The sequence below is a fragment of the Marmota flaviventris genome, chromosome 13 (genome assembly GCF_047511675.1).
Source record: "Marmota flaviventris isolate mMarFla1 chromosome 13, mMarFla1.hap1, whole genome shotgun sequence".
In the NCBI taxonomy this organism is placed as follows: Eukaryota; Metazoa; Chordata; class Mammalia; order Rodentia; family Sciuridae; genus Marmota; species Marmota flaviventris.
The window spans coordinates 94,732,876-94,757,785 of record NC_092510.1 but is presented as its reverse complement, the minus strand read 5'-3'; the positions used below and the strand labels follow the sequence as shown (position 1 = coordinate 94,757,785).

Below are 24,910 nucleotides of genomic sequence, written 5' to 3'. Positions count from 1 at the left end.
AAAAATAAAATAAAGATGTTGTGTCCACCAAAAACTGGAAAAATAAATATTAAAAAATTCTCTCTCTCTCTCTCTAACAAAAAAAAAGCAACCATAATTGATTTCATGACTACCACATCCGAGGTACTATGCTGAGTACATTACACAGAAGTTTGCTTAGTCCTTGCAGCACACCTAAGAGGCACACACTGTCATCTGCATTTCATAGAGGTCAGCTCAGAAGGATTTTGGTCACTGGCCAAGGGCTTACAGTCAGCAAGTGGCAGGACTTGCATCTCTCGCATGCAAAGCCCTGTTCTACCACTATATTCCACTGCCACTCTAGAGAAACATCAGCTTAGGGGGATATTGTGCAGCCATTGAGGAGGCCTGCTTCAGGAACAGGCTAGTTCCCAGAGCTTCCCCACATGCCATGAAGGCACAGCAGTGGCATCAAAACCAATGCCAGGGGCTGAGGTGTAGCTCAGTGATAGAGAGCAGAAAGACCCATGCTGGGCTGTCTCCTGGAACAGGGCAAGTCTGCCATCAATAGGCATGGCCTGCAGGGGTTCCTCAACGATACCTGGGAGGAGGCCGTTAGGAAGAGGATCTATTTCTATTGGGTACCATGTTTGGGCCACAAAGAGCCAGAATAAAATTACCATCCCCTCCCCCAATTTTTCTTTTCCTTTTCACTAACTGGCTCTGGTTTCCCTGCAGGCTGCGGCGAACCGGGACAGCAGCCTTGCGCAGCAGCAGGCCCTCACCCTGGAGCAGCAGTGTAGGGAACGCACCCATGTGCTGGAGGTCCAGATGGCGGCCCTGGCGCAGGCACAGGCAGTCGACCAGACAGCTGCTGAGTGCAGAATGGTGAGTGGAGAACAGAGGGAGGCGGCTGAGCATCAGCACTGGGCCCAGGCACAGCTCATCTGCCCCATGCTTGACTCCTGACCTAAGTTAAGAATTCACTTCAGGGGCTGGGGATGTGGCTCAAGAGGTAGCGTGCTCGCCTGGCATGCGTGCGGCCCGGGTTCGATCCTCAGCACCACATACAAACAAAGATGTTGTGTCCGCCGATAACTAAAAAATAAATATAAAAAAAAAAAAAAAAAAAGAATTCACTTTGTACAAAAGGTCAGATCTTTCTAACAAGCCCCTGCTTGTGAGACCCTGTGAAATGGCAACTTTTTAGAGAAATCTAAAATAATGGATTTTTTTTTTCCCCCGAGGGCCTTCCTGGCGCTTCCTGACCATTCCCCTCAGCCTTTTCATGTTCTTTCTGAAACTCATGTTGTTTCTCCCCAGTGACTTCTCCCTTTTTATGGTCCCTCTCCCTGCCCCACAAGTTTGAGAAGCATGTTATTCCTCTTTGAGAAGTTTATAATTTTTTTTTCTTTTTGGGTACCGGGGATTGAACCTAAGTTAACTACTGAGCCACATCCCCAGCCCTTTTTTTTACTTTTTGTTTCAAGATAGGGTCTTGCCCAGCATGGGGCACACTCCTGTAATCTCAGCAAAAGCAAGGCACTAACCAACTCAGTGACATCCTATCTCTAAATAAAATACAAAAAAGGCCTCTCAGTGGTTGAGTGCCCCTGAGTTTAATCCCAGTACCCCAAAATAAAAAAAAAGGTAGAGTCTCACGAAATTGTTTAGGGCCTCACTAAGTTGCTGAGGCTGCCTTTGAACTTGTGATCGTATTGCCTCAACCTCCCAAGCCACTGGAATTACAGGTGTGTACCACCACATCCAGCTTTTTTTTTTTTCCTGTGGTGCGGGGGGTGAAACCCAGAGCCTCACACATGCTAGGCAGGTACTCTACCACTGAGCCAAACCCCAACCCCCTCACCCTATTGTCATTTCACATCCCTACAGTGACCAAAAGAAAAGGCATTTCAAAGATGCCGATCTTTATGTGTTCTTGATTTGCAGAGAGAGCTGGAACAAGAAAATGCAGCCCTGAAAGAAAGCAGAAATGAATTTGAACATTCTTTACAGCATCATCAGTTTGAGCTAAAGAAGCTGAAGGTATTTATCTAATTGAATCAGAGTTTCACAAAAGTGTTTATATCTTCTACAAGTGTGTTTGATCAGCCAAAGTCCTGCACTTGGTGCTTACCTGGCAGAGGAGATACCATGATCACCGAAATTTTGTACTTACAGTGGAAACATGCAGCTAGCTTTAGTTCAGTGTTCCCATCAGGCAACTGCTAGAAAGTGTCACCTCATTAAGTCCTCTCAGAGCTCCAGGACTATATTAAGAATTATCTAGCTGGGCGTGGTGGCGCATGCCTGTTCTCCCAGTGGCTAGGGAGGCTGATGCAGGAGGATCGTGAGCTCAAAGCCAGCCTCAGCAAAAAGTGAGGTGCTAAGCAACTCAGTGAGACCTTGTCTCTAAATAAAATACAAAATAGGGCTGGGAATGTGACTCAGTGGTCAGGTGCCCCTGAGTTTAATTTCAAAAAAAAGAATTATCTAGGTATGGTACACCTAATCCCAGTGATTGGGAGCATGAGGCAGGAGGATCACAAGTTCAAGGCCAGCTTGGCAAGTTAGAACCTATCTTAAAATAAAATTCAAGTATAGTTGTGTTCAATCTCTAGTTCTGTTTAAAAAATAACAAGATCATGGCATTTGCAGGGAAATGGATGGGATTAGCATTATACTAAGTGAAGTTAGCCAATCCCTAAAAAACAAATGCCGAATGTCTTCTCTGATATAAGGGGGGTGACTCAAAATGGGATAGGGAGGAAGAGCATGAGAAGAAGATTACCACTAAATAGGGAAGAGAGGTGGGAGGGAAAGGGAGGGAGAAGGGGAATTGCACAGAAGATGGAAGGAGACCCTCATCGTTATACAGAATACATGTATGATGTTGTGAGGAGAAAAAGAAAAAAGAAAAGTGTGTCACGTTAGATTGGATAGAGAGAAAGGATGGGAGGGGAGGAGAGGGGAAGGGGGGATAGGAAGGGCAGCAAAAAAGAATAGACATTATGATTGCTGTATGTATATAGGTGACTCTATGACCAGTGTGATTCTGCAATCTGTACAATCAGAAAAATGAGAAATTATGCACCAGTTGATTCAAATGTATGAATTGCCAAGATCATTGTAATGTCATGTGTAGCTAATTAAAAATAATAATAATGCTCATTTGGCAATTAATGTCATTGAACTTCCAAGTATAAGTAATTTGTAATTTGTCCAGATTTCATAGTTAGGGATAGTGCTGATCTGACCTTTCACTCCACGAGGGTGGCCCAGTCCTTTATACCTCTGTGTCAGTTTCCTGGATGTCCTGATGTTAGAGCACCTCCCTGGCTTGTTTTTTTCAGTGAGACAAGTAAAGCAAAGTCTTAAAAGTTCATGAAGACCTTGTTTGTATCAGGGACCTTGAGCAGAAATATAGACACCCTTTCTTTCTGTGCACTTGGTGCTTGAGTCAAATCCTGCCTCCCTGACATCCCTGGTCTTGTATGCTCAGGCTCCTCTCCCAGTTCCTGGGGATGATGGGTCATTGGAATACTTGCCTGGCTTAGGATGTTCTCTGAGAACGTCCATAGCCGAATGGTTCATAAGCTTTCATTACTGGTATCTGACAGGTTGCTCAGACATCATCGTCAGTAGTTGGCAGCACACACCTTGAAGTCAGAAATTGTTCCATGCATTCCTTAACCAAACATCAGAATGTCTGTAATTGCCAGGCACATTGTAGGTGTGGAAATCTGGCAATGAACAAGACAAGACAGACAGAGCTTTTCTCCTCCATGGAGCTTGTAACTAGAGAGAAAAAAACAATGGCAAATAGTGATCATTATGAAGAAAATAAGGCAGGGTGAGGTACAGACAGGAGGAAGGAGAGGCCACTTTTCTTTATGCAGGTCAAGGAAGACTTCTGTGACATTTGAGCCAGAGATCTGATTAGTGAGAAGGAGCCAGAAATGTGAACATTTGGAGAAGGAATGCTCCAGACAGAAGAAATAGCAAATACAGAGGCTCTAGAGGCAGAAAATAGCTTGGTGTGTTCAAAGATCAGTCCAGTGTGGCTGCAGCTGAGCCGCTGGGGGATCGCAGAACCTGAGTGAGGAGGCCGCAGGCATGAGAAAGTACAGCGGGCGGCCTCTGCAGCAGAGAAGTGATGTATAAGGGCTTTGTTTTAAGACAATTTCCCTGGCTCAGGGTGGAGAAGCTTGTAAGGAAGCACAGGCAGAAGTGCTTTTAGGAGGCTTCTTAGTAATGCAACAACTACATGTGAGTGTTGGGTTTGGGGAGAATTGTACAGACTCAGGATGTATGTTTGATACAGAGCTTTCATCACTTGCCATGAAAGGAATGAGAGGAAAGGGAATTGGAGGTGGCCCCAACACACCATCTGTATAACTCGGGGTTTCTCACCCTCAGCACCGTTGATGTGCTAGGCCACAATCATAGTGGGGGGCTGTGCTGAGAATGTGTGGTGTGTAGGGTCGAGGAGAATCTTGGTCTCTACTTTGCCAAATGTCTCTTGGGAAGGCAATATTATACCTGGTCCGGGAACCACTGGGAGTCTGGGAGATAGCTGGTTATTTTTGGCTAACAAGTGTTGAAATACCAACTGAGGTTCAGGATAAATATATAAAGTAGAAAATCATTACAATTTTTCCCCCTCTGGTACCAGGGACTAGAACCCGAGGTGCTTAACCACTGAGCCACATTATCAGCCCTTTTTATGTTTATTTAGAGACATGGAAGTCTAGCCGAGTTGCTTAAGGCCTTGCTAAATTGCCGAGGCTGGCTTTGCACTCACGATGCTCCTGCCTCAGCCTGCCGAGCCACTACAGGCATGTGCCACTGCATCCAGCTACACTTTTATTTTTTTGATTTACAACCAGAGGACATGCAATGAGTATAAAGAACAGGACCAAAAGTAAAGACCAGGGTCGAGCCAACATTCCAAGGTTCAGAAGAAAAGGAGGATCAACTAGAAGACTCTAAGGGAACTGCAAGTAGGAGATTAGTGGAACCAGAAGAAGGTTGAGCTCCGGAAGGAGAGGACAGAGAGTGCTACAGGACAGAGAAGGGAACTGTCACATCAGCTGACAAGTCAAGAAAGACTGAAGCCTACATTGGCGAGGTTGACAAGTGTTCACTGTGGAGCAGTGGGGACGAGGCTGACCAGAGCTGGCTGAAAGGAAACTAGAGATGCTTCCCCTTCCCCAAGGGCACAATTCAGACCAGCTCGCCCTGGAGTGTGCAGAAAAGCTGTCCAAAATGAGAACTTGCCTGTTGAAGGCATTGGGGAGCCTACCGCACGGGGAGCAGCTTTTCCCTGGGGATTCCTGCTGGATGTTTATCCAGGCTTCCTGCAGCTTCTCAGAGCTGGAGATAAAGGTTGGAATTTAAGACCCACATTGGGTTCAGCCTGGGAGATCCTTAAAGATTTGGTTTGGGACACTTAGGAGTAAAGGTAACCCAGAAGTAACCAACACCACATCCCCACCCTGCCTTGGGGTGGATTGAACTAATTAAAGAAATAAGGTGGCCCAGAAAATCTCACTGGCTAATTTTGGATTAAAGTGATCCTAGATTGGTGAAGGGAAATTCTAGATGGAAGTACAAAGGATGTCAAGAGGTAAGAGGGAATGAAGAACAAATCTAAATGAACTTATTAAAAAAATAGTGATTTTTTTTTTTAAAGTCTTGTATTTCCATATTGTATGACATGTGCAACACAAGTATTCAACCTCACAAGGACATAAAACCCCCACTTAGAGCATCCATTGTGCCTAAGGGATGGAATAATTTTATCTTAATAAACATATAATGTAAATAAAATATAAGACAAAAATAACCCAAGTCAGATAAGATCAACGTAGTCAGTATTCTCAACCCCTCACATCTTCTGGGAATTGGACAAAAATACCAAGTAATTTTTGGCTGAGTGTGTAGTGTGTAGTTCAGTGGTGCTTAGCACACAGAAGGCCCTGGGTTCAATCTCCTGCACCAAAACGAACAAAGACTGGACTTTGACAAGACAAAGATGCATATTGTGATCTGTAGATTAATCACTGAAAAAAAAAAAAAAAAGGAATAAAAGGGTGTGTAGCTTCCAGACTTAAAAAAAAAAAAAAAAAGAAAGAAATTTTAAAAATCCAGAATAGAAAATAAAGGGTTAAAAGTGAATATCGAACATGAGTTAAAAAGCATCTTAAGATAGTGATTTTAAACTCAAACATGTCAATATTTAACCAAATGCCACAATTAAAAGATAAAATTTTTCAATTTTTAAAGTAACTAACTATATGCTGTTTATCAGAGTCATGTCTAAAATAAGGAAACAGAGGATTGAAAATAAAAGGTCGGGAAATCAGGAAAGTGTCACATCTGTGATTCCAGTGACTGAGGAGGCTAAGACAGGAGAATCACAGCTTTGGAGGCCGGACCCACAACTTAGCAAGGCTTTCAGCAACTTAACCAGACTGTCTCAAAATTAAAAAAAAAAAAAAAAAAAAAGGCTGGGGGTGTAGGTAAATAGTGAAGCATCCCTGGGTTCAATCCCCAATATGCCCCCCCAAACACCAAAAAATGAACAGGAATCCAGATATCACTAGACAAATCTACATTCTTGGATATTTTAACAAATTTCTATATAAGTTTTCTGAATAAGTTGAGAGAAAGTTATAAGTATAGATTTGAACTTAAGAATATTAATATTCTTAACAGGAGCTGGGGATGTGGCTCAAGCGGTAGCGCGCTCACCTGGCATGTGCAGGGCGCTGGGTTCGATCCTCAAATCCACATAAAAATAAAAAATAAAGACATTGTGTCCACCTAAAACTAAAAAAAAAAAATAAATATTTAAAAATATATATATTCTTAACATACATGGAGCTCTGCACCCACCAGTTGTAAAATATGCATAGCCTTTTCAGGCAGACATGGAATAATTAGAAAATTTTATCATAAAGTAAGTCTCAAGAAATTTCATACAGAGTATTGAAGACAGACTATATTCTCTGACCAGAATCCAATTAAGTCTAAAATCAACAATAAAAATAGAGAAAACCTCTGTGTGTATGTTTGCAATTAAAAATGCACCTTCAGGGACTGGGGTTGTGGCTCAGCAGTAGAATGCTTATCTCGCATGTGCAGGGTTCTGGTTCGATCCTCAGCACCTCACAAAAATAAAATAAAGGTATTGTGTCCAACTACAACTAAAATATATTTAAAAAATAAATAAAAATTAAAGAATGCACTTTCAGGGACTGAGGTTGTAACTCATTGGTAGAGCACTTGCCTAGCATGTATGAGGCACTGGGTTCCATCCTCAGTACCACATTAAAATAAAATGAAGGAGTCTTGTTAAAAACATGGGTTCCTAAGCTGAAATGTTGGAGTGTTGACCCTATATTTTCTTCTAGTATGTGCAGGGATCTCTGGTCTAATTCATAGGTCTTTGATCTACAACTTAAAAAAAAAAAATTTTAAATGCACTTTCAGCATTTCCTGTAAGAACTAGAACAAGACAGGAATACCCTCTCTCACCACTTCTATTCAACATAGTCCTTGGAAACTGTAGCCAGAGCAATTAGGCAAAAGAAAGAAATTAAAGGGACATGAATAGGAAAAGAAGAGCTCAAACTATCTCTGTTTGCCAATGACATGATTCTATATTTATTTATTTATGTATTTATTTTTAAAGAGAGAGACAGAGAGAGGTTTTTTGTTTGTTTGTTTGTTTTTTTAATTTTTATTTTTTAGTTCTCGGCGGACACAACATCTTTGTTTGTATGTGGTGCTGAGGATCGAACCCGGGCCGCACGCATGCCAGGCGAGCACGCTACCGCTTGAGCCACATCCCCAGCCCCATGATTCTATATTTAAAGACCCGGAAAACTTCTAGAACTCATTAATGAATTCAGCAAAGTAGCAGGATATAAAATTAACACCCATAAATCAATTGCATTCCTATACAGCAATGATGAATCAGCTGAAAGAGAGATTAGGAAAATTATCCCATACACAGTAGCTTCAAAAAAATGAAATAACATGGGATTCAATCTAACAAAAGAAGTGAAAGACCTTTACAATGAAAACTACAGAACACCAAAGAAAGATATTGAAGAAAACCTTAGAAAATGGAAAGATCTCTCATGGTCTTGGATAAGCAGAATTGAAGTGTCAAAATGGCTATCCTACTGAAAGTGTTATACAGATTTTAACACAGTTCCTATTAAAATTCCAATGACATTCTTCATAGAAGTACAAAAGGAAGTCATGAATGAAATTCATTTGGAAAAATAAGAGACCCAGAATAATCAAAGCAATCCACAGCAGAAAAGTGAAGCAGGAGGCATCACAATACGAGACCTAAATTATGCTACAGAGCTATAGTTACAAAAACAGCATGGTATCAGCACCAAAACAGACATGAAAACCAATGGAATAGAGTAGAAGACACAGAGACAAACTCACATAAATATAGTTATCTCAGACAAAGTCACCAAAAACATACTTTGGAGAAAAGATAGCCTCTTCAACAAATGGTGCTGGGAAAACTGGAAATTCATATATAGTAGAATGAAATTTAACTCCTATCTCTCACCCTACACAAAATTCAACTCAAAGTGGATCAAAGACCTACGAATTAGACCAGAGGTCCCTGCACATACTGGAAGAAAATATAGGGTCAACACTCCAACATTTCAGCTTAGGAACCCATGTTTTAAACAAGACTCCTTCATTTTATTTTAATGTGGTACTGAGGATGGAACCCAGTGCCTCATACATGCTAGGCAAGTGCTCTACCAATGAGTTACAACCTCAGTCCCTGAAAGTGCATTCTTTAATTTTTATTTATTTTTTAAATATATTTTAGTTGTAGTTGGACACAATACCTTTATTTTATTTTTGTGAGGTGCTGAGCATAAGAAGTAATATAAAAAATTAATAAATGGGTTTATATGAAACCAAAAGGCTTCGTCACAGCAAAGGATACAATCAAGAGCATGAAGAAAGAACCTACAGAATGGGATAAAATCTTTGCCACCTTCACTTCAGATAAGGCATTAATTTCCAGAATATACAAAGAACTCAAAAAGCTTAACACCTAAAAAGCAAATGACCCAGTCAATAAATGGGCTAAGGAACTAAACAGACACTTCTCAAAAGAAGAAATATGAACAGTCAACAAATACATGAAAAAATGTTCAACATCTCTAGCTATTAGAGAAATGCAAATTAAAACTACACTGAGATTTCATCTTACTCCAACTAGAATGGCAATTATCAAGAATACAAGTAACAACAAATATTGGCAAGGATGTAGGGAAAGGGTTCTCTCATACATTGTTGGTGGGACTGCAAATTAGTGCAACTACTCCAGAAAGCAGTATGGAAATTCCTCAAAAAACTAGAAATGGAGCCACCATTTGACCCAGTTATTCCACCCCTTGGTATATACCCAAAGGAGTTAAAATCAGCATACTACAGTAACAGCTACTCAATGTTAATAGCAGCACAATTCACAATAGCTAAGGTGTGGAACCAACCTAGATGCCCATCAGCAGATGAATGGATAAAGAAATTGTGGTGTCTGAACACAGTGAAATATTACTCGGCCATAAAAAAAGAATGACTTTAGGGCCGGGGTGTAGCTCAGTGATAGAGCACTTGCCTAGCATATGTGAAGCACTGGGTTTGATCCTTAGCATCACATATAAATAATTAAATATATAAAAAGGTATTCTGGGCTGGGGTTGTGGCTCCGCAGTAGAGCCCTCGCCTAGCATGTGCAAGGCCCTGGGTTCGATCCATAGCACCACATAAAAATAAATAAATAAAATAAAGGTATTGTGCCTAACTACAACTAAAAAATAAATATTTGGGGCTAGGGGTGTGGCTCAGCAGTAAGCGCTTGCCTAGCACGGGCGAGGCCCTGAGTTCGATCCTCAGCACCACATAAAAATTAATTAATCAATTAAAGATATTGTATCCAACTATCACTAAAAACTAAATAAATATTTTTTAAAAAATAGAAAGGTATCATGTCCATCTACAACTAAAAAAAAAAAAAACTTAAAAGAAGAATGACTTTATTGGCCAGTAAATGAATGGATGTGGAGACTATCCTGCTATGTGAAATAAACCAGTCCCCAAGAATAAATATTTTCTCTGATATGTAGATATTAACCCACAATAAATGCAGGGGGATAGAAGTTCAGTGGATTAGACAAGAGGAATGAAGGGAAAGGAGAGGGGACAGGAAAGTCAGTAGAATGGGAATGAATCTGACATAATTCTCCTTTGTGCATATAAGAATACACCACTGTGAAATCTCACCATCCTGTACATCCACAAGACAAGGATCCTAATTAGGATCTATTCTATGCCTGTATAAATAGATCAAAATAGATTCTACTGTCACATGTAACTTTTAAAAAGAACCAATAAAAAATGCATTTTTCCAATCACCACAGGGTGAAAGAAAAAAATCACAACGGAAATTTAAAAATACTTTTAAATACAACATCATGTGAATACTATCTGTCCAAACTAATGGAATATAAAGCAATACATAGAAGGAAATTTTAGCATGCTATAAATCATCACTATGTATCCTGAGACATAAAACAGATAAGACGTATAAACCACCTTATGCCAAAATGTTTTAAAATATACTTTTTAAAAAATATTTATTTTTTAGTTTTAGGTGGACACAATATCTTTATTGTTTATTTTTATGTGGTGCTGAGGATCGAACCCAGTGCCTAATGCAAGCTAGGTGAGCATACTACCACTGAGCCACAACCACAGCCCTAAAAATCATTTTAAATGGTAAAATTCTAGAAAAATATAACTTGTCAAAACTGACTATGTGGTAGACTGAGTAATGGTCCCAAAATATATCTACATCCTATTTTCTAGAAGTTCCCTTATATGGCAAAGGTCAATCTGCATTTGATTGAGGATCTTGATATGAGGAGTTTATCCTGGATTATCTGTTTGGGCCCTAAATAATTACAAGTGCCCTTATACAGGCAAGACAGGCAGATTTTAAACAGAAGTCAAAAGGCAATGGAAGCAAATAGAGATTTGAAGATGGACAAATGGGCTACAGACCAATGAATGCAGTTCTAGAAGCTGGAAGATTGAAGGAAATGGAACTTCCCAAGGTCTCCTTCAGAAAACAGCTCTACTGATACCTTGATGTATTCCCCCAGGGCTCCATTCAGATTTCTGACCACCAGAACTGTCAAATGATAAACTTTGTTGCCATCAAGTTTATGGTAATTCATTATAGCAGCTATAGGAAACTAATACACTGACACTAGAAAAAATGGAAATTCAGACCCACAGTGTGTTATTCGTGGCCCAGTTAGAAGATAGAAGTTACCTAGTTTTTCGAGTGAGAAGATGTAAAAGCTTTGTGGTGGTGGTGGTGGTGTTCGAGGGTTTTTTGGTACCGAGGATTGAATTTAGAGGCACTTAGCCACTGAGGGCACATTCCCTGCCCTTTTATGTATTTTATTTAGAGACAGGGTCTCACTAAGTTGCTCAAAGCCTTGCTAAGTTGCTGAGGCTGGCTTTGAACTTGTAATCCTCTTGCCTCAGCCTCCTGAGCCACTGGAATTACAGGCTTGCACTACCATGCCTGGCTTCTGACTTGTTTTCTAAACTAAAAGTCTGTCTTAGCAAATATATCATCATGTTTGAAAAGAGTATATATTCTGCTGCCATTATGTATTTTGTGCATTCTAATTAGGTCAAGTTGGTTGATAATACTATTTGAGTCTACATAGTTCCTTATTTATTTTTGTCTACTTGTTCCATGTGAAGAGAGCATACTAACTCTTCAACTACACCTGTGGATTTTGCTACCTCCCTTTAGTTCTGTCAGTGTTTGCTTCTTTTATACTGGGGATTGAACCCAAGTACACTGTACCCAAGAGGGGTGGGGGAGAGTTGTTTTGTTTTTTTTTTTTTTTTTTTGAGACAGAATCACACTAAATTACCTAGGGTGGCCTCAAACTTGTGATCCCCTTCCTCAGTCTCCTGAGTCACTGGTGTTACAAGTGTGTACCACCATGCCTGTGTATTCTGAGGCACTGCATTTTGTGAGCCCCCACCAATGAATGCAGTTCTAGAAGCTGGAAGATTGAAGGAAATGGAACTTCACCAGATTCATCCCAGGTGCAGAGGCTGATGTGTGGGTCACTTTATGGCTCCTTCACGATGACTGCCCTGCTTGCTGCTGCAGTGAACCCAAGCTGGATGTATCGACCTTGAATCCCACAATATGGGGCCCAGCACAGACTTTAGAGCCATATATATCCAGTTTCATATGCCAGCCTAGTCCCTCACTAGCTGATTCTTGAAGGAATCCATTTTCCCTTTTTTAAATAGATGATGGTAACCCCTGACCTCAAAATATTCCTAAGGACCCAACATGGCCATGGATTAAAAGAGCCAAGGACAGTGCCCTGACTGAGAGGTGCCCTGAGTCTCTGCTTCCTGCCCTGGCCTGACCTTACTGTCTTCTCACACATGCCTCCACCTCTTGACCTCCTGGACATCAGCAGTCAAAGTTGTCTCTTCTAACCTTCCCCAGGAAAGCCTCCCCAGGAGGCACAGCAGCCTCCCCTCCAGGACCCTCTCACCCTCTCTACCAAGCTGAAACCTCTTGCTCCTTCCCCTCAAAAGAGCCACTCCCTAGACCTCTGCTTGGAAGTAGGAGGGCCTGGGAGGACCCTGCTAAGGGGTGTTGTCCCAGCCCCAGCCTCAAGTATTCAGCTACCAGGGAACACCCTGTCAGCTCAGGGCAGGGCCAGCATGTCAGTGGCTGAGGCTAACATGGGAGGTTTCTTAGGAGGAGCAACTCACAGAACCAGAAAGACCAGTCGGACTGGAACTGGGGTCTGTCACCTCCTTTCTCTTGTTGCCATTGTTCATGCTTTTGTCCCATCATGTAGGCTGCATCCTGCAGTGTGGTGGATATGGCCACAGCAGCTCCAAGCTTGGATCATTCCAGCTGAGCACCCACAGTGGCAGGAGGGCGCCTCCCACTCAGCTTCAGCATATAAAGAAGGATCTTAATATAAAAGAGATTCTGATCATTCATCTTGGGTGACAGAGCCATCCTTTAGATGTTTACTTGGTCAAGGGGACCAAGATACTATGATTTGCCAGGCCTGAATCATATATTGAGAGCCTTATTAGAGTCATGTGGAATTTTAGGGTGGAAATGGAGAAAGGATCAATGAGCATTCACCTGCCCCCCCCCCCCAATCAGGGGGATCTGGGTAGACAGAAACAGGAGACCACCTCATGTTCTGTCCAGGTCATCTCCCTGACCAGTGGTCAGGCCCCTAAGAAGTTGTATTTTGCAGCTGAGGGCTGATTGGCAAGCACAGGCCTCGGTGTCAGGGAGGAAACCGATGTGTTTATCTCAAGGATGATCCCTGAGTGTTCTGGGGAAGGTTGGGGAGGTAGAAAATGCTCTGAGGGAGGGTCTCTCATCCAGAGCCCTAACTCTAGGACCATGGGCAAATCATATAACCCTTCAGAGCCTCCATTTTCTCTCCTATAAAAGGGTGTGATCACACTTCTATAAAATTTTGATGAATCACTGACATTTTGCCCTATTAAAAGAGTAACTGCTGATGATGTTTTCTATAACCAGATTGTTCCAGTCCATTCACATATGCTGTGTTGATTTCATTAGACCACCTCTTTAAGTTGGGCCCTAGCCTTGGCCTGGGTTTTGGCTTATATGCTTGTGGACAAGTGCCAGTGTCCAGAGGAGTTAGAGGGGTGTCCACCAAGACCATCATCAGCAGGGGATAGGAAAGCAGGAAGAATGTTGGTCTAGCCTTTCAAAGCAGAGCTGCCTTTGTTAGGGTTCATGTGAAACATGCAGCTGAGGAAATGTGAACTAAGGTTTAAGGCTCAGTCTCCTACCTGTTTTCTGAATTGTAGGAAGAGTGGAGCCAAAGAGAAATTGTGAGTGTGGCCATGGCTCAAGCCCTGGAGGAAGTGCGAAAACAAAGGGAAGAGCTCCAGCAACAGGTGGGCCCTGTCTGATACCTAGGTTTGGGCCCAAGTGGTGATGCCCTCTCCTGCAGTGCCCCACTGTTGTGGGACTGTCGAGGTCCATCTGTCTAGGGTTGGGGTGGACACCAGTCTCCGAGATGCAGTCTGCTGTGGGATGCCCTGTGGAGATGATGTTCAAAGAAACCCTTACCCCATAGGTTACCCTTTTCTGATTTTGGTGGTCAGATACTAATTGTCTAACCATTACCTGAAGGAAGTCCTCAGCCAGGGACTTACTGGACTCTTAATTCTATAAGGTGGCCCATCACTGCCCATGTCCACCAAAAACTCCAGAAGAGTGGGTTGATGTTTTGGCAGGAAGTATGGGGAAAGCCACCTTTGGAGACAGACTTAGCCTCTGGGCCCATCCTTGCTTGTTTACCAACTTGAGGCCTTTAGTGAGTCCTTGACAAATCTGAGTCTGAGTCTCCTCTGAAAAAGGCTTCAGGATAATCACACTTCTAGACAGTGGAATGAAGTTCACATCATATATCAGATGCCCACCCAGTATGTCACATTGCAGGTGCTCAGCAAAGGGAAAGTCAGGGTTATGACAGCATGTTTTGGAGGGCTACATCTCTGTCTGTCTCATTGTGGGCCAGGGGAGATCACCCTAAAGCATGCTGGCCCCTTCCCAGGAGGATGAATTTGCACATGTCCATAGGATCAGAATTTCCTTGGGATTGTTCTAGGTTGCCACAGTCTGGCTGGGCACAAATGCCGCAGTCTGGCTGGGCACACAATCACGAGCCACCACACAGCTTGTAGATTCAAACAGCAACTCTTTATTCCCGAACTCACACCAGCCGTCTACAATCACGTTCTGGGGAAATCCACGTTCTCTGCCCAAATCCAAATCCACTGGGCATCTATCTCCAAAATATACTGTCTGAATCCCGTGAGAACTCAAGGGGAACTCAGGCAGCAGGATACGCCCTATTCCCAGGAGGAATAATCTTAAACCTGGAACGCCCTAAACTGGATTATCCTAAACTGGGAACACCCTAATCCGCCCTGGTCCTTGAGCAAGGTCACCTACATTCAATGTCACTGCAACATGGGGTACGCTGGCAAGGAAATTGTCATACCTACTTGGCTAATGGCTCCCAGCATCTCCCCCCTTCTGATTAATTAAACAACAAGCAATGTGGCTTAAGGACCCTGCCTGGTAGGTTGTCCAATTCAACATATGGTTCTTACCCGTCATCGGAAAACTGACCTTTAGGCGTCAGCCTCCTGTCTTAGGTTGATACCACTGCAATTGAATCATACCCGTCACTGACTGCCGGTCCAGCATACAGCCATACTTGTGGATAGGTCTATGCACCAGTGGGGGGGTGAGGTTCTTTGCCTCACCTCTGTTGGCCCCCAAATTTGGCCTTGGTGCCAGTGGGGGAATGAGGTTAATGTGGCTTAAGGACCCTGCCTGGTAGGTTGTCCAATTCAACATATGGTTCTTACCCGTCATCGGAAAACTGACCTTTAGGCGTCAGCCTCCTGTCTTAGGTTGATACCACTGCAATTGGATCATACCCGTCACTGACTACCGGTCCAGCATATAGCCATTGGCCCCCAAATTTTAGACCATCACTAGCAGAAGGGAGGAGGATACAGAAATGCCACAACACCAAGCCAATTGACGGCTCCTTGGGAAAAATTGCATCACTGGTGACACCATCAGCAAAGATATGCCAGCACTACCACAACTAACATGGGGTGCGCTGGCAAGGAAATAAAAATTGCATCACTGGTTAAGATGCCAAGAATGGCCAAGCTGGAGCTCTGGACATCAGCTGTTATGGATTTGAGTCAAATCATCTTCTTTTCGATCTGTAGAAATTGTTTTAGTTAATCTCTCTGGAATCCAAATCGGCTGCTGTTCTCCCTGTGGAAACACACAAACAAAACCCCGACTCCAGACAATCACTGGGTCAGGACCTTTCCATTGTCCTGTTAGAATATCTTTCCAAAGTACCTTAGGCTTATGTACATTTTTTGGATACATATGTCTTTCCGCAGCACTAAGTCCTGATGAATCCAAATTTAAAAAGTTTAGAGTAAAAAGGGTTATTTTAAGTTTATCTATGGGGGATATATACCCCTTTCCAATTCCCTCTTTTTGTTTTAATAAGTATATGTCTGTATCTAATAGTTGTCTTAGCTTTTTGCATTTTCTATCTGAAATACCTTACTTGACATTTTCAATCTTATTTCTATGTTCTAGTTTTTTTTTTTCCTAAGGTTTGTATTTTTACCCTTAGTTGCTTATTTCCCTCCTAGTTTTTTTTTCTTCCTATTTTGTGGGTTTAAAATTCTTGTCTTCCTACATTTTTTTTATCTTTCTACATCTTCTTTATCTTTTTTCTTTTTAACTTTCTATACTTCTGTCTTTAAAGTTTTTCACTTTAAATTTTTAATCTTCTTTATCTAAATATCTTTTATCCTATTATCTTCCCATTTTTTTAAAGTAATGCCTTTAAGATTAAGCTTCTTTCCTCCATCATGAAGGCATTTTAACCACCTTTAACCTTTTAAAGCCTTCCAATTATCATCTATACTGTACTTTTAAATGTACTTTTTCACCACCTACAGCTTCACTCTTTTAAAAGAGGGTTAGATTTTGTTTAAATCGTTTCAATGTTAGTTTACATGGCTGCCCTTCAACCAAAGGCTTTTTTTTTTTTTAACTCCATTGAGAAACTTTGTCTCAGTCTGCCATGTACAAATACCTTTTTTTTATTTCTTCCTTTCTCAAGCTTTTAAAGTAAGTCTAGTTTCCTCAAAATTTTTTTAAATGGCATTTTACAACTTTTTACTTTACCACACAGAGATTATCTCATCTAAAAACATTTTTTTCCTTTAACCTTTTATATTAAAATATATTTCCATATCTTGAATCTTTTTCTCTCTCTTTTTTAACCGTTAACCCTTTTTATAAATTTACATTCTGAAACAACTCTTATAAAATTTCTGATTTAGACAAGTTACTCCACTTTAATAAGATGAAAGACTTTCATGTTTTTTATGATACTATAATGCAATATTAAACCTTTTTCCATTTACCAATTTATGAAAACACACATAATGTTTAAATATATTACTTTATGGAACTTAATAAGTAAAGAGTACTTGATTTCATATTTAGTGGTTGATATTTTAACACTTTAGCTTTGTAAATTAATCAGATGTCTGTAAAAACCAAGATCTTAGACAAGTGTAGTAAACAGAACTAGCCATCTCTTTCTTGTTGAAGAAAAATCCTTCTACAGGATACCATGATGGTCTCATTAATATACTTAATAACTCATCTTTAAAAAGCCATTGGCTACATTTTTGTATTGTATCAACATATGCCCTAATTGTTCTTGGTCTCACTGGGGTGCCTCCTTCCTCTAACAATTTCTCTTGCTCGGAGGCAAACAACTTCAAACCTTGAGTCAACCATTTTCCCCAGTTTGCCTGAGAAAGTTCTAGGAACAGGCAACTTGAAATAAAAACAAAATAAATCAAAACAATAACACATTGTTTTTTGAATTGGTGACCCATTCTTTCTCTCTTCCTCAAGGGTGAGAAATTTCACTTACCTCTAAGCTTCAGAAGTTCCCCGTAAGAGCCGCCAAATGCCACAGTCTGGCTGGGCACAAATGCCACAGTCTGGCTGGGCACACAATCACGAGCCACCACACAGCTTGTAGATTCAAACAGCAACTCTTTATTCCCGAACTCACACCAGCCGTCTACAATCACGTTCTGGGGAAATCCACGTTCTCTGCCCAAATCCACGTTCTCTGCCCAAATCCAAATCCACTGGGCATCTATCTCCAAAATATACTGTCTGAATCCCGTGAGAACTCAAGGGGAACTCAGGCAGCAGGATACGCCCTATTCCCAGGAGGAATAATCTTAAACCTGGAACGCCCTAAACTGGATTATCCTAAACTGGGAACACCCTAATCCGCCCTGGTCCTTGAGCAAGGTCACCTACATTCAGTGTCACTGCAACATGGGGTACGCTGGCAAGGAAATTGTCATACCTACTTGGCTAATGGCTCCCAGCACTAGGTCATGGACTTGGGGGGCTCGTGGGCACATTGGGCACTAGCAGTCCTGTGAGAACTGCTGTGAGCCCCCTCTCACACTGGTTTCTCTTCTCCAAGGCTACTGAGCTGACAGCTTCAATAGACAAAAAGAACCAGAGTTTGCAAGAAAAGGCTGAAGAGCTACTCCAGAAGGAGCAGGAAATTCTCCAGCTGGAGAAAGGTGAGGAGTGGATTCCTGACTATGTCTGGTGTCCCTGCCCCAAGCTGGCCCTGTCATACAGCTGGTAGACCAGGGATCATGCTGCATACTCCCTCTGCCGCCCTAGGTCATGCCTCTGCCATGCTGCAGATGCACCAGCTACAGAGTGAGCTGGAGGCCCTGAGGAGTCAGAGGGCCGAGGAAGTCCTGGTGACCACAGTGCAGGAGGAGCTGCCAAGGCTACAGGGCCAGGAGCCATATGTAAGTCACAGCCATGTACCGAGGCAAAACACAGGGCACTTGTTCTGTGCTGTGGTGTCCTTTCAGTGGGGTGTTCAGCTGGTGAAGAGGCTGTGAGGCCTGCATGCCTTCGTGTGTGTGGCACCTGTCAGTGTGCAGGCTGTCAGTGTGACTGCGTGAGAAGCTGGTATCCCTCTGGAAGGCACTGGGCGGGTCTTGTGTTGAACACTGGCTCCTGGCAGCTCAGGAGGCCACACCTATGGAATAAGCTCTCCTCTTCCCCATACACCTGCAGCTTAATGTCAACATTACCTGTCCTGCTCTCAACTTGCTGCCACCAACCACCCATAGGTAACCTCAGAAGCTATGCAGGACCCCATGTGCCAGCTTCCAACTGCAGACGGAACACCAAATGGAGAGGTTGGGGCCATGGATCTAGGGCGGCTACAGAAGGAAAAACAGGACTTGGAGCAGCAGCTTACAGAGAAAAATAAGGTGAGGCCCTTTGTCTCTGTCCCCACCCTCAGCCTCAGAGTTTGTCTGTTCTCAAGGGTTTTGCCAGTGCCCCCAGGTCCTCTGAGGAGGTTTTACGTGGCTTTCAAAAGGTCTTCCTCCTGCTCTTCCTCTTCTCACTTTTGCCCTTCTTGCTTCCACTTCCCCCAAGCCTCTTGAGCTACTGTCCAGAGTATCTGAACCTGAATGGCAGTCAGCCCAGCTGTCCTGCTGGCTCCCAGCTGGGCCGTATGGACAGCCCCTCCCCTCTTCACTTCCTCTCCACAGCTGGGAACACCATTGATCCTGGCCTCTGAGGGGTCCAGGTAGTTAGAAGGAAGGTGTTTGTTAAAAGGACTGCAAACACTGTGGTATCTGGTGGAAGGTCAATAAATGTCATGATTCCACCCACCCCACCCTGCGTCTGCACCTATGAATTCAGGTTCTCATTTCATCTTGGATTTGAAAGTGCCCTGCAAACTTAGGGGCTAGCTGGATATTGCTCTGGCCTGAAATTCTTCCCCTAAATTTTTGTGGGGGCAGGACTTAGATGATAAAGGAGAAAGGTGTTCATCCCCCCTTGAATCTCTTCATGTGAAATATGATATGTGTAATCCTAGCACCTCAGGAGGCAAGGCTGGGGATGTGGCGCAGCTGTGGAGCAGCAGCAGTTATAGAACCTCTGGGTTCCATCCCCAGTACAAAAAATGAGAGAAAGAGAGTACAAAACAAATGTGTGGTTCAGTGAACTAACACTGACATAATCAGAACATTGCCAGCATCCTTGAAGCCAAGGCTCCCTCCGGCCCCACATGGCCCCCTGGTGGCCAGGATCCTCTCATAGAAATGGTTGCCCTGTTATCTTTAGTACTACTGCCTCAGCGCATGTTCCTGGCAGTAGAGTTTAGTTTTGCCCCTAATGAACTGAACTTAGCTTTGCTCTACCTTCTCTCCTCACCACCCCCCGTCCTGCCTCTTCCACCCCACGCTCCTGCCTTGCCTGCACAGCCGCCCAGCCCTCCTTCCATCCCACTCCTCTCACCTCCTCACTGGCCTTGGTCCAGGTGCTGTTCTCTCCTCTTGCTCCATCATAACTTTTTCCTCCAAGTCATTCTGTCCACTGACAGTATGAGGTGATGAGACTGTATCATGCTGTTGACTCCCGTCCTCGCCTCCGTACTGCCAACCCCTCTACCCTCCTCTAGTGCAGGTTGGAACTTGTGCACTTGCCATCCTCTTTTCCACTCCTGTTCTCATCCGCCCCAGTCAGGCACTCCCCTGCCTCTCCACAGAGAAAAAGCTCTTGTCAAGCTCACCAGTGACATCCACCTTGCTAAATCCAGAAGTCAGTTCCTAATTTTTCTTCTAATTGGTAGCACTTGGCATACATTTCTGCCTTGAAGCTCACCTCTGATGGCCCACTCCTTCTCTGCTCCTTGAGGGGCCGTGTCCTCCCCACTCCCAACACCATGTAGCACAGGGTCCAGCCCCAACCTCTATCTACACTGCACTTTCCCTTGGGGATGTCACATTCCTAAGCTGCATCCCTGCCTTCATGAGATGGCCCCATGAATACATCTGCTCTATTTCCACATGAGCGTTTAAAAGGCATCTTAAACTTAAAACATCCAGAACCAAACTTGAGCTTTCAATTCTCCGTAGCTTTACTGCCATCTTTTCCATCCCAATAAATGACAAAATCCTGAGAGTCATCCTTAGCCCTCTGGTTCTGTACCACCAACACCAGAACAGTAGCATATCCTTGACTATCCCTTCAAACTATACCAAAATCAATTGCTTCTCACCACTGCCACCTACTCTAGGTTACCATAATCTCTTCTCTAGAAGGTGGTGTTGGATTTCTAGATGGTTTTGCAGTGGCCATAAAGACCTGTCATCTCGCCTCCCCGCTTTTAATCTCCTCCATCCCATCGCCTCCTCTCAGCCTTGTCTTTCTGTGAATATATCAAGTACCCTCTCACCTCAGTGCCTTTCTGCTTTCTGAGCCTTTGGCCTACGCAATTCTTGCCCTGATTATTACCCTCATCACTTCATTTATGGTGTCACTTTATCAATGAGGCCCTTGCCACCCTGACAGATCTTACCATCAAAATACCCTAACCCCTTACCTTGCTTCTGTGTCTCTCAATACCTTCTGATATGCTACATATTACTTACTGTCTTCCCTCTGAGGGTAGATTTTTTTTGGTGGGGGGCGGGGAATGCTGTGGGTGAGCCCTGGGCCTTGAGCATGCTAGGCAAGCATTCTACCACTGAGCTACAACTCCAGCCCATGACAGTATTTGGCACATCAGTAATTACTAGATGAATGAATGAATGATCAGGAAGCCAAGTAAGACAACATAAAATACCAAATATACTTTTGGGGGAATGTCCAGCCTCATGGTCAACCAAAAGAATACAAATTGAAACCACATTGTGCCATTTTATATATCCAGGTATGTTGCAGATGATTTAAAACGCATGACAGTCCAGGAGCTCGAGGTACTTCTGTGAGTCTCTGGAATCTCACTCCCACTTGTGGGAATACCTCTTGAGGAAACAAAGCTTATTCCAGCCTTGTTTAAAAATGGGGAGCCAGGGACTGGGGTTATAGTTTTAGTGCCTAGTACATGCAAGGCCCTGAATTCAATCCCTAGCACCACACACACACACACACAAATAATAAAACTGGAAACCCAGCCACATAGTAAGATATGGGTCTTCCCCTAGAGCTATTGTCAAAACTACTATTAGGAAAACTAGAAATCTGTGAAAACTGATGACAAAGTATTCAAAATGCTAATGACTCAATGGAAGAACTGGAGATTGGAATTAGAAGTACACAAGAGGGGCCTGGGGTTGTGGCTCAGTGGCAGAGCGCTTGCCTAGCATGCGTGAGACACTGGTTTCGATCCTCAGCACCACATAAAAAATTTAATAAAGGTATTGTGTCTGTCTGCAACTAAAAATACATATTTTTTTTTTAAAAAAATGTACACAAGTACTGGGGATATAGCTCAGTTGGTAGAACGCTTGCCTCGAATGTACAAGACCCTGGGTTAAATCCCCAGCACCACACAGACCAAAAAAAATGTACACAAGAAACCCTCATTTTGATATGTGACAATTGTGAGATTTTGGAGAAATTTTTATTTAAAAATTCTTCCCTGGGCTTACTTCTTAACTGCAAAACAAAAATTAAAATTCCCAGTCTGCAATTCAGCAATTTAGGAAGCTGAGGCAGGAAGAGCACAGGTTCAGGCCAGCCTGGGCAGCTTAATGAGACCCTGTCTCAAAAATAAAAAGGGCTGGGATGTAGCTCAGTGGTAGAGTACTCCCTAGCATGTACAAGGACCTGGGTTCAAATCTCAGCACCGCAGAAGAAAAAAACAATTCCTGTATTGCTGATTACAAAATTTTAATTGGAAAAATAGAAGTTAGCATTCCTAGTGAATAATGGAAGGTGTAATAAATTTTATTCAAGGCTCATAATGCCAATTAGCTTACTAATTTAAAATAAAATAAATGACATAAAACCCAGTGTTGGTTAATTGTGTAGAAAGACTGGTCTTTTACACTGTTCAAAATAGCACTGCAAATTATTATAGTATTTCAGGAGAGCAATGCTGATGAGCACTACAAATTCTGGCTCAAATAGCCTACTTGGGGATCATGCCTACGTAATAGACTTCTTTCTTTCTTTGTTTTTGACACAGTGCTGGAAATTGAACCCAGGGCCTCCTACAAGCTAGGCAAGCCCTTTACCACTGAGCTCCATTCCCATAAATAGAATTCTGAGGACAAAATAATGTTGTGCAGAGCTGTTCCCAGCTGTGCTACCCTCAAGCTCAGACCCTGGAAGCAGGCCCCAGGTTACAAAGGTGGTTGGGCAGTAGTGCAGCTGAAGAACAGTGTGACATGGTGACCACTATGGTACCTGAGGAAGCAGGGGAGTGGAGAGTGGCAGCATGGGAGGGAGAGAGCCGTGCATGGGCCGGCCAGTGCATGTGGCGGCTGAGCATGAGCTTCTGGGGAGGGCAGAGGCTTGTACAAGCAGGTGTTTAGGGAACCCAAGCAGATGTATTTGTTTTCATTCACACCTTGGAAATAGTCAAATATGCCTCTAACGACTGGGTGTGGGCGGGTGGGGGTTTATCTCAGACCATAAAGCAGATGCAGCAGAGGATGCTGGAACTTAAGAAGACGCTGCAGAAGGAGCTGGTGAGTGCCCATGCCATGTGCCCACCCAGGTGCCCGGCCCCTCTTCTCCCCGCTCTCACGCTCTGGTTTAGGTCATCCTGGGGTCCCTTGCTGCCTGATGGTGTTCCCCCAGTTGTTTGCCAAGGGATTTCCAGGAGGTCAGGTGTGGGCAGGTAGAACAGCAGTCTTGGGCACATGCCTGTCTTCTCTGTGCCTGTGTCCTCACCTGCAGGTGGGGCTTGCACTGGGAGTCCTTGTGGTAGTATTGGTACAGGGTGTATATGGCAATGTTTGGATCAACATGGGACAAGAGCAGCATCTTTGTTCCAGGCTGGGATGCTCATTGTCTCAGGGATATGTGTCCGGAAACATGACCTTATGCCTTCCTAGCCATCAACCCTACTCGTAGGAGCTGAGCCTTCCTCAGACTCTGGTGCTTTCTTCCAGGTTAGGGCCCTTTTGCCCTGTAAGGGGCAGGTTAGGCAGAGGTGATCGCAGCTGGGGCCAGGGAACAAACTCCCCCACCCCACCCGTGATTTCCTACCTGTCTTTGAGGGTTCAACTTAACACTTTTCCCATTGGTTTGTCAGAAAATCAGACCCGACAGTGAGCTTTTTGAAGTCCGGGAAAAGCCAGGCCCTGAGATGCCAAACATGGCCCCTTCTGTCACGAATAATGCTGACTTGACTGATGCCCGGGAGATCAACTTCGAGTACCTTAAACATGTTGTTTTAAAATTCATGTCCTGCCGAGAATCCGAGGTAAAGAGCTTCCAAGCTGCCTTTTGGGTATTGAGCCCAGCCCTGCTCGTAGCTTCCCACCCAGTCCACTTCCTTCCCTCCCCCACCTCCATGTTCCATGTGGATACTTGGCCATTTCTCAATCAGAGCCATAGGAAGGTAGAGACCACGGAGGAAACTGGCTCATAGGGGAAGATATAAGCTCCACTTTCAAATCTTAACTTGGATGCTAAGGCCAGAGTCTTGGGAACAGAATCCACCCAGCATTCCTGAGTACTGCCAAAAGAGCAGAATAACTGCAGAGGATGTTTTCTTGGTCCTTCCAGTCCCCAGAGTGAGAGATGGGCGGAAAACAGAACATATCATTGTTGACATACTTCAGAAAGTACAAACTTCAGCTACTTGTCCTTGCTAATCAAAGCAAACAGGAAATGCTGTCCCATTTAGTCCCCTTACTTTCTGCCCCCACCCCACCAAGCAAAACCTGTTTTGTTTCAGGCTTTTCACCTTATAAAAGCTGTGTCAGTGTTGCTGAACTTTTCACAAGAGGAAGAGAATATGCTCAAGGAAACTCTGGAATATAAGGTAGGGTTCTGATCTGCTGTTTCAGCTGCCAAACACTCTAGTCCAACATCCCAGCACTGGCAAATGAGACCAGCCCCTGGAGGCAGGTAACCAGTCACAGTTGCATCATCAGCTGAGCTGCTTTTGGATGATGAACTTGATCTGAGTACTGAGGACTTCTTTTTTTGCCCAAATGTGCTGCATTTGACGAGCAGACTGTATTTTTTTGAAGCATTTTTGTTGATAGCACTTCATCAACAGCATCACATTTGGCATAGCACTTTAAAAAAAAAAAAAAAAAAAAATTCTGGGTTGGGGATGTAGCTCATTGGTAGAGTACTTACCTAGCATGTGCAGGTGCCCTGAGTTTGATCCCTAGCACA

General features: G+C 43.4%; 1 protein-coding gene across 6 annotated transcripts in view; it reads left to right on the top strand.

Moving 5' to 3' along the window:
• The window catches only part of Golga1 (golgin A1), a 61,083-nt gene that overhangs the window by 33,354 nt on the left and 2,819 nt on the right, over window positions 1-24,910 (top strand). For all 6 annotated transcript variants that reach the window (XR_011704160.1, XM_071600947.1, XM_071600945.1 and 3 more), the window contains 9 exons: window positions 700-849; window positions 1,912-2,007; window positions 13,936-14,025; window positions 18,207-18,309; window positions 18,416-18,549; window positions 18,880-19,023; window positions 23,185-23,244; window positions 23,814-23,984; window positions 24,462-24,548. Coding sequence is in view for 5 of the 6 variants with exons in the window: in XM_071600947.1 (XP_071457048.1) it covers window positions 700-849; window positions 1,912-2,007; window positions 13,936-14,025; window positions 18,207-18,309; window positions 18,416-18,549; window positions 18,880-19,023; window positions 23,185-23,244; window positions 23,814-23,984; window positions 24,462-24,548 (1,035 nt within the window). In the remaining variant the exon portion in view is untranslated. The remainder of the gene's footprint in view (window positions 1-699; window positions 850-1,911; window positions 2,008-13,935; window positions 14,026-18,206; window positions 18,310-18,415; window positions 18,550-18,879; window positions 19,024-23,184; window positions 23,245-23,813; window positions 23,985-24,461; window positions 24,549-24,910) is intronic.